We start from the raw sequence: 9,687 nt of genomic DNA on the forward strand, positions 1-9,687 counted from the left end.
AGGTTCTCATTTTAGTCCATTTGCAATTGAACTACATTTGTTTGATTTCTTATGTCCTGAGGAGTTCTCTCTTATAAAACAGCATTCAAGTATTCTAGTTTAACATCCCCATTTTTCTGAGTTAAGGAACAAAGTAGACCTTGGGCTTCTGTCTCCATTATGAGTCTTCCAGAGTCCCATAACTGATAGCCATAAAGTCTTCCTTTGTAACACACACTCAGCACTAAAGCCAGAGTATTGCTATTTGGCATTATCCAGTGAAGTGCAAGAAATTAAATAAGTTATGTCTTTATTGCTATAGTACAATACCAAGCAAAGTCACTTTTTAATACAGTTGGAAGGGTTTCGTGGAGTACATGTCCCTCCTCTTAGGGCCCAGTAGTTCAGCTGCGCTGCAAGTATCACTCAGCTATCACGTCTCAAATGTCAGTCTAAGATGATGTGTTGAGTATTCTTGAGTCTGACGAATCAGACCTTTCATCATACTCATCTTCTGTGTAAATTGGTTGCTTAGACACAATAGGACACCCATCATCAGGGATTGAGATCCTGGGATCTTCTGACGAACGGGAAGGAAGGACAGGCGAGCTTCGGAAAACGCTGGCAGAGTTGCTAGAGAACGGACTGACGTACTGGGACCGGAGCTGGTACTGCTGCTGCAGTGTCATCGTGTTCCACAGGGTGACGTCGTTGGGCAGGAACGGGCTGGACTGGTTTCTTGCCAAAGTGTTCCTCAACATCAGCGGGTAGCGTGGTGGCTGAGGGAAAGGGTGCTGCAAAGGTACGGCCAGAGGATTTGGCACTACATTACTGGAATCAGCAGAGAACCTCAGTGTGTCAGGAACCCTAAATGCTGAGCCCACGGACCACTTGGAAGAGGAAATAGGGTATGAACCCAGTGTGTGTTCAAAAATGTGCCCGTTGGAAGGCAAAACAAGACCATCAGATTCTGCAGGAGTTCTCTCCCCACTGGCCACTGAAGACCGGCTGGACAGGAGAACCTCTACAGCGCTCACCAGATCACCGCCACACCCCTTCAGGATCAACTCCAGCACCGTTGGCTTTTGGTTAGGGAAGATCTTTTTCAGTACTTCAAGTGGAGGTCTGTTGGCTTTCAAACTGAAAGGTAAAGAAACTGTCCCAGAAGGACCTTCTATCAGGAGGTGGTTCTGCTCTGGGTGGTACTTGGGGCTGTCTGGACGGCTCTCTGTGCTCCCACCATTTTTCTGAACTGCATAACCAACCTCATCCACTGAAACAATTTCAGGGCTTTCAGGGGTGAAGCAACTTTTGGCTTTAGTCATGTCTGGGGAACTCCTTTGGTCTGTGTCTTTGTCACTGTAAGTCTCAGCATTGTCTGCTCCACTGGCATCACCCAACCGCTCCTCATTCATGTCTGCAAAGAGAAGGCAGAGATGTTAGTGAAAAACTGAGGCCAAAAGCTTTTACAGATATTTGAGGATACAGTCTTATTAAAGTGAACAAAGCAGAATCCAAGGGGGTAAATAAAGCAAGCATTTTTGACAGAGATCCTGCTAAAATTAAGGTCTATCTGCAACATCTCATGAGAACAAAACTGCAGGAGAGTAATGTGACCTGATCTAGGCATTTTATGCTTCCTTATAGATATCTGTCTCATCCTCCCAAGCACAAGAAAAAAAGAAATGGCCATTTTTCTACTGTGTCAAATATGCTATATCAATCCTTCTTCACTGGTTACATGGCAGCAACACACCTACCAAGTGCAAGCTTTCTTAGAGGAACTTCCACACTTTCACATCATAATCCCTCACTAGCACCATCTTACTGACTGTGAGCTGAAGGTATCGGAGGGCACTCGGGAGACCAAAATTCCCTCAGCAAGTGCAACAGCATTGGGGGAACCACTCCATCATGACTACTGGCTGAAGGTTAAAGAAGTCTTCACATAAAACAGTGTATGCTAGTTCTGGCTCTGCAGAAACTGGTTCCTTCCTCACAGGCTTTTCCAAATTCTGGAGCACAGCTGTTCCCTTGGCCCATTAGAGCACAGAACCTAGAAAAATCTGGTTTGGAGACAACCTTTGAAACACATCTGGTCCAACCTCCTGTTCAAAGCAGGAGTAACTAAAAATATAGAACAGGTTGCTCATATCCTCACTCAGCTGAGCTTTAGTTAATTCCAAGGATGGAGACTCCACAACCCCTCTAAGCACTTGTTCCCCGTCCTATGCTTTTCGTGTGCTCAACTAGGAAGGGCAAAAGCTGAGTACAGGGCTGAAAACAAGCCCCTTGACCACACCGTCTCCAGATGGACACTCAAAAATGGGGATACCCCAAGCCTGTGGTCACTTGGGTAGCGCCTGGCCACAGTATGGAAACCTTTGAAATGAGACTGCTTGTCAGAAAGAAGAGAAGAAGAAAAGTTGAAAACTTTCACAGTTTATGCACAAAAAGGGGTGTATTTGCTTGAGACTGTTCACAGTCATTTCCCAAAGATGCTGTTCTGCTGGCCTCCCTCGTACAGCACAGTGATGATCTCCCTGGGAAGCATCAATGGTGGGGAAAGGGTCGCTGTCCAAGCTGCGGCTGACAGAGCCTGCTTTAACTGCACAGGGCGGTGCCTTTGAATACACGTATATAAAAGACTACCTGCAGAAACCAATACATGTATTTGCTTGGTTTTGTAAGACCCTGGTGATCAGCCCAACTTGATAAAGAAGCTAAAAGAAGCAAGAAAAGGCTCCCAAAATGTGCTAATGACCACCTCTGCGCTATCGAGATGCAACAAGTTAAAGGCATGCAAGTGCTGAGCCTCGCTGCTCACCACGGGCAATCCTGCTTCCCTCTCACCCCAGGAATGGGCAGGGCATTTCCTCATGCAGGAGGCTAAGTTTAGCATTGAACAGATCAGCTTGAGACAAACTGTATTAGTGCAGTTCACTCACCTGGAGAAAGGCGTCAGGGACTTAGCAAACCTGGGCTGAGCGAGAAGCCACTGTACTCTCCAGAACGGGAGCTATAAATAAATATGAGACCCTGGCAGAGCACAGCCTGACAGTCAGCGTGGCAAAGGGATTTTCTCCTCATGAGGAGAGCGATGCCAGGAAGAAATGATGGGCCATCCTGCATTGCTGTGCGACGCTGATAGTTTGGGCTGCAGAAGGTGAGCCTGCGAGTGGAGCTGAGCAATATGGACATGCTTCTGAAGATCTCGCCTTTCTGTTTTAGCAGGATAACCCGGTTTGGGTACCCATTTTTATATTGGTTACAATCTCTGTCCAGCACAAATGGAGAAGCAATGACCCTTCATGTAGGTATATTCCAGAGAAGACAACGTATATATGGTCTTCTTTATACACTCGGTGCACCAGTCCTGCCTTAGCAGCCAAAGGGGAATGCAGGAAATGTTTGCTGGTAGCAAACTGGCAACGTGTATCTTTCTGAGGAGTTGGTATGACCTCGTCACAGTTCATCCATTTTTTAAAACAAACGAAAAAAAAAGCAAAACGTGGGGCTCACACTACCTTTCCCTCCTAATCCCTTCACATGTTCATAATGATGTACTTATTACAAAGGACAGGATGTTAAGAATAATTCACATCTGAGTGAATGGTCAATTTATACATCGAAAGCTTACCGGGCAGTCTGAGGACAGCTAATTACCTCTGTCCCTGTCTTGCCAGAGAGGCATTTAAGGGAGACGATAGTCCTAATTTCCACGAAAATAGATTGCGCTGTGGTACCCGACATCACCAGATGGACCACATGCAGGCAATCCTATTTCAGATCCACTGCGCTTTTCCAGTGTAACTTTACGGACTGACAACAAGCACCACTGGGGAGCAAACATATGGTAAATATATATATATATATATATATAAAACAAGATTAGATCTCCCTAATACGCTCCCTGATCCTCAGTAATGTTTATTTTCAAGATATTTCAGACCTGTTTAGTTTTCAGTATATTTAAAAGTATCCTTTGGAAGCTTGGCTAAAACATTTCTTCGAATTCTGAAACCCCATCCCACTGAAGTTTGTATCTTCATCGCCAGCAGGCTGCACAGGTACGCTCTCCTCGTTACACCACGGATTACAGCGGTGCATCTCACCGGGCTGTTCGACTGACAGGGTCAGACCCGTAAAACGATATTTCGGTGATTTAAATCAAATGGTGCTATTAACACAAGGTCTGTAAACACTGAGGGGTTGGGTTTTGTTGTTTGGTGTGGTTTGGTTTTTTTTTTCTCTGCCTTTCTGAGTGCAATCCTCGCCGGCTGTGCAGGCTGTTCCTCGGGGCTGCTCCGCGCCCGGTGCCCCACGCCCCGGGAGCCCCAGGCCGGGGCTGTAGGCTGGTTGGACGGCCGCTGCCTGCTTACCGGGACGGTTTCCGATGCTCTCCTGCCTGGCAGGTGCTCTTTTGGCGATGTTTTTTCCGCATCCGCACGCCGCTTCCCTGCGGCGCTGGCGGGGCGGGGAGGGCCAGCCGAAAGCCCGCTCCGGGGGCTGCCCCCGCCTCTCGCCGGGAATTGCCGAGATCAGGCTTCCCGCTTGTGGGAAGCGGGCACAAAGCAGCAATCACATAAGCGAAAGCTTGGGAAGACACATTAGAAATGTCCTTACGTGGGCACTGAATTGTAGGAATATTGCTTGCGCGTATTAATCTCAAATAACTACATTTTCAGGCACAAAAAATATTAATTTTGCAACCCGCTGCTCTTAGCCAAAGGCTAACACCACTCGTAAGCTTCACCCGAGAATGTTCTAGGCTATACGAAAGAAATCTCGTCCTCAGATATTTTTTATGTCTGTGGGTTTTGGGTGGTTTGCTTTCAGGTTTTGTTATTTGTTTGGGGTGTTTGTTTGGTCGCTTGGTCGTTTTTTTGTTTTGTTTGTTTGTTTTGGTTGATGGGGCTTTTTTTGTTGGTTTGGTTTGGTGTTTTTTTGTTGTTTTGCGTTTTTTTCCCCCACACCATCTATTTCAAGTTGCCTGCATTCAAGTGTTCACTTTGCCAACCCTGAGGAAACTAAGGAAATTGTTTTCTTATCGATATAACGGGTGTGGAGTATTCATCAAACCATATGCACACGGTAGACGGGCACATACCCGGATCTACAGAGATGGAGCGCAAATACAGATACACATGAAGCGCAGAACAGTGGGAGAACCGTGCGCGCGTTCACGGTAAAATCTACATTAATGAATAAAGCTGCTACGAATTTGGAAAAATGCATACCCCATTTTTTCCTTCCCTATTTCTACATTAAGGATCATGAGGCAAACATTGTAAAGGGGCCAAATAAAAGTAAAACGGGTGAGAGAGAGAAGCGGTTCTCCTCATGTTAATAACTTCTCTGGAAAACTCGGTCTAATACTTTGGAATCAAATTTGCTTCCTTGATATTCCCACTGCTGACGCTGTTAAAACAGCTTGCACTTTGGTAATTAGGACAGCTCTTTCTGTAACACAGATTTTCTTGGATTCCAAAAACCTCTGTTACTTTCCCTATTTCTATTATTAGAATGGATTGATACCGGAACTACCATAAAACCAGAAAAAGCTAAGGTTGAACTTACGGGGTTTTCTGTGGGTTTTTTTGTTTGATTGGTTGGCTTGGATTTATTTTTGTTTAGCTGTTTGTTTGGGGTTTTTTTAAATTACTTTCACTCCAGACTTTCTTCCCTATCTTCAAAAGTCTAAGGTACTTTGTAAGAGACTAGTCACTGTTCCCAAAAGTAACACAGAGACGGCTGTGTTGCATTAAGAAGCTGGCTATGAAATTAAGAAAACACTCAATATAGCGTTATATTAATTGTTTACAAGTCCTGATAACCATTACTAAGACAGAGTAACGTAACACACTCTCATGTGGCAGATGAAGGGTCCTGAGTGTCAGGAGGAGGCATTATATCGGCTTAGCACGGGAAGATGCAACAGGGGCAATTTCTAGGTGCATTATTTGCACAGAACAGAACTTTGCAATTCTACCGAAATTACCCATTCTGACAGGAATAAAAACAAACGGATCTGATTCTACTGTACATTGGGATATACCTCCTCCGTACTGGGGAAAAACAAACAAACAAAACCAAACAACAAAAAAAAACCTTCTAGGAGATTAATGTCGGGGGAAGAGGTGTGTTTGAATAGGGGCGGGCTGGGGGAGCAAATTTTCTGACGACGGTTGTAAATACAGGTAGCGGGGAGAGGGAAGAGAAAGAGAAAGCCCTGCGGCTTAGAGCAGGCAGGGTGGTTGGAAATAAACATCTTAGCTGGTTAAACAGCGTCTGGTGGCAGGTGACAGGAGTAGCCTCCGAGGAGATAATTTCCCGCTTTGCCCTCACACATTCCCATGTTCATAAAAGCGGGGGGGGACGGGACCTTCTGTAAGACTCGCAGGCCGGGGAGGGCGCGGCTGAGGTCTGTGCAAGCGGGGCTGCTCCCCGGAACCCCCGGTCCCGGGGTGCCCCGGGCCCCCCCAACCCTGCCTCGGGGGCCGGCACGGCGCCGCGGGTCTTGATTTATGAAGATCTCCCCCGTTACTTCCACCGCCCTCCGCCCCGTAAAGCTGTTAGCAGAAAGTGCTGACTGGCTGGCAAGGAAGAATTTCTCATCAATACACTTTGATTGTATTTTGCAAACAAAATGCCTGTTGCTTGGTAACATTTCACTTGAGCCTGACCTTCCCCAAAAGTTATTGCTATCAGATTCGATTTACACTGTCCTCCCGTGATTACAGTAATCTTTTAAACCGGGAAGTTCATATATCAGGGGGAAGAAAAGTTGGGCGTGCAAGTCAATAACGTTCCTATCCGCCAGATTTATTTCCTGCTGGGGAGGTTTATTTGTTTCACTTTCTCGAAGGAGCCAAGGCGGGTTTTTTTCCCCCCTCTTTTTTCCCCCCACCCTCCGCGCCGTCCCTGCCCCGGCCAAGAGCCGCAGCGGCGGGGGGCGGGGGAGAAGAGGAAGGGGAAGAGGGGCGGAGAGGCTCCCCGCTGCCCGGCGGCTGAAGTTTGGAGGGTGGAGGGACCCCAAAGCCCCGGCCCTGGGGAAGGGCCGGCGGAATCGGGCGGAGATGGCGGGGGACGGGGAGGGACAGAGGGCGGGCAGGCGGCGGCGAGGGCTGGCGCGGTGGAAGCGGGTCCAAGACCACCGGCAACCCCTCCACAGCGCCGGACCCTGCTGTGCCGCCTCCCCGGGCTCCAGGATTGTGTCTTCCCCGGAGCTGGAGGAGCAGAGCTCCGTGCCGGGACCCCGGCGGGCGCCTCGGGGTCGGGCCGGCTCCAACTCGCGCCCTCGGAGCGGTCCCGCACCCCGCCGGCAGCGGGCCGCGAGGAGCCGAGCCATGCGAGAGCCCCCGGGGTTTGCCATTCCCTGCCCGGGCACCGGGGAAAATACCTTCGCAGCCGCCACTTGCCGGCGGAGCGGGCTGCCGGGCATCCCCGTCGGGGGAGGCTCTCGGCTGCCGGCCGGACACCGGGCGGGAACGGCGGAGCGTTACTTTTTGTCTCCAGAATTGTGTGTTACCGGTAGGTCGTACTCACAAGGTGCCGGCTGCGGGCAACGGTTTCTGGGTCAGCATCCCCGACCTGCCGAAAGCCGCGTCCCCCGCCGCCCCCCCGTTCCGCAGAAACCCCCAAGCCCCCCGCGGACGTCGTGTCCTGGACGAGGTCCCGCAGCCCCGTGCCCTGGGCGCGGAAAGCCATGGGGCTGCTCCCGACCGGCCGGAGACGACGGGGCCAGGGGGCGCGTCGTGGGGCCGGTAGCAGAGGCGGCGTTTGCTGGTGTGCGTGTGTCCCCCGCGCTGGTCTCCCCGGCTGAGGAGCGGGCCCGGCACTGGGCAGCTCATTGACTTTTAAGAGCGACAGAACACAAGGAGGAAGAGAAAGCCCTCGCCTTCCCTCTCCCGGGCATCCATTCCCCGAAACCCGCCCGTCGGGGCCCCGGCCCAGGTGCTGCCCTCCCCGGGCCCCGGCATCGCCACCCCCGACCCCGCGTGGCCCAGCCCGGCCTCACCTGCCTTGGGGAGCGGCCCCGGGAGCGCGGGGGGCGGCTCGGCGGCCCAGCGCAGGGCGGCGGCGGCGGCGGCCAGCTCGGCGGGGGCCCGGGGCGGCGCGGCGCAGGGCGGCGGCCCCGGCGGCGGGGCGGGGGGCTCGGCGCTGCCCGGCGGGCCCGGGAGGGCGCGCAGGGAGTCCGGGAGGAGGCTTTCCAGGCTCTCGTTGGCCTGCTGCCGGCGAAGCGCCACCTGGGCGGCCATCACCCGCTGCCGTTCGATGATGAGGATGCACTTCTCGCAGGTGCAGTCCTTGAAGCGACAGTAGCGCTTGTGGCCCTTCAGCCAGGACAGCACGCCGTGGTTGCGGCACCGGGCGCATTTGGGCGTCCGCTGCAGCGGAGCCCGCGGCGGCTGCGACACCGGGCCGCCCATGTAGAGGTACGGGGATCCGTAGCCGTTCATGCCCGCGGGAGGAGCCCGCCCGGCTCCGGGGCGGAGAAGGGCAGCGGGGGCGGGCGGAGGCCGCGGCGGCGGCGGAGAGGAGCGGAACGGAGCGGAGCGGAGGGGAGGCGGGCGGCTCTGCCCGCGGGGGCGCGGCCCCGGCCCCGGGCCGGCGGGGGTAGCCGCCGCCCGCCGCGGTGGCACCGGCGGGCAGAGCGCTGCCGCCGGCCGGAGCGACACTGCCGCTGCCCGCGCCGCCCCGGCGAGCCCAGCGCCCCTCCGCCCGCCCCCCGCCCGCCTCCTGCCGCCACCCTCTTTCCCCGCCGCCCCCGGGGAGTGGAGGGAGAGAAAGAAGGAGGGAGGGAGGGAGGGAGGGAGAGGAGGGAGGGTAGGAGGCTTGGGAGGGAGAGGTGGGGGCTCTGCCCCGCCGTCGGGGGCGGCGGCGCTGTCCGCGCCGTGACGAAGGGGTCCGTCCCCCAGCGGGCCGGGATCGGGGCTGCTGCCACCCACCCACGCCCCCCTTCCGGCTCACCCCGCCAAAGCTCACGGGGACTGGGGGCGAGCGGGGACTGAGAGCGGCTTCCCCCGGGCTCTGGACCGGCCCGCGGGGCCGGGATCTTAAAGTCTAGACGGGGCGTTTGGACCCCGCGCGGGAGCTCCCCGAAAACCCACAGGACACTAGGAGAGGCGGCACGGTGTGCATCTGCTGCCGTAACACCGCCCGCTGCCAGGCGCTGCGGGGTGGGGGGTGGGGGGCCAAGACCAAAGTTTTATCAAAGTTTTGAAGGTGCGAGAAGCTGCCCGGGAGCGGCTGCGCCCGCGTCTCCTCGGGGTCGCGCCGCGGAGCGGGGCAGCTCCATGCCCCCGCGCGATCCGCTGCCCCTCCTGCCTCCGTCGCCAAGGCAGATACTGAAATGCAAACGGTGACTGTCGAAAGGTACGGCCAATTCAGGGCGAGCCAGACCGCTGGCAACCTGCTTGGTGTGTCTAATGCGGCGGGGTGGCAATTTTCTGCATGTCCGGCCGCGGGGAGGCTTCTCGCTGAAACAGGGTCATTTCCGATATGACAGCGAGAAGTTTAAATCCAAATGTAATAATATATTAGTGAAAGAAGGTATGGGAATATCGGCCGGGGTGGAAACAAATTCACAGCAGGCGTTCATGTGCCGGCGCACCGGTCCTTGGCCGCAGGGGCTTGAACCCGTTTCGCTGCCCCACGGTCTCACCTTCTCTTCCCAGGCACCTCTCCGCTGTAACGGCTGCGCGA

At 53.9% G+C, this 9,687-nt stretch overlaps 1 protein-coding gene across 1 annotated transcript; it reads right to left on the reverse strand.

The window, feature by feature from the left end:
• Positions 1–205: 205 nt before the first annotated feature.
• On the reverse strand, positions 206–8,626 carry DMRT3 (doublesex and mab-3 related transcription factor 3). Its single transcript, XM_075078931.1, has 2 exons — positions 8,000–8,626; positions 206–1,396 (listed from the first exon to the last, which is right to left on the reverse strand). Exons 1-2 carry the CDS (start codon positions 8,439–8,441, stop codon positions 432–434), a joined length of 1,407 nt encoding a protein of 468 aa, XP_074935032.1. The 5' UTR covers positions 8,442–8,626; the 3' UTR covers positions 206–431.
• Between the last annotated feature and the right edge of the window lie 1,061 nt (positions 8,627–9,687).

This window comes from Phalacrocorax aristotelis, chromosome Z, assembly GCF_949628215.1.
Source record: "Phalacrocorax aristotelis chromosome Z, bGulAri2.1, whole genome shotgun sequence".
Lineage (NCBI taxonomy): Eukaryota > Metazoa > Chordata > Aves > Suliformes > Phalacrocoracidae > Phalacrocorax > Phalacrocorax aristotelis.

Excerpts from the sequence above, each read along its gene's own strand:
- DMRT3 (XM_075078931.1), bottom strand. The coding sequence starts at position 8,441 with ATGAACGGCTACGGATCCCCGTACCTCTACATGGGCGGCCCGGTGTCG. Across the intron at positions 1,397-7,999 it reads GGGGCCGCTCCCCAAGGCAG|ACATGAATGAGGAGCGGTTG; the intron begins GTGAGGCCGGGC and ends TTCTCTTTGCAG.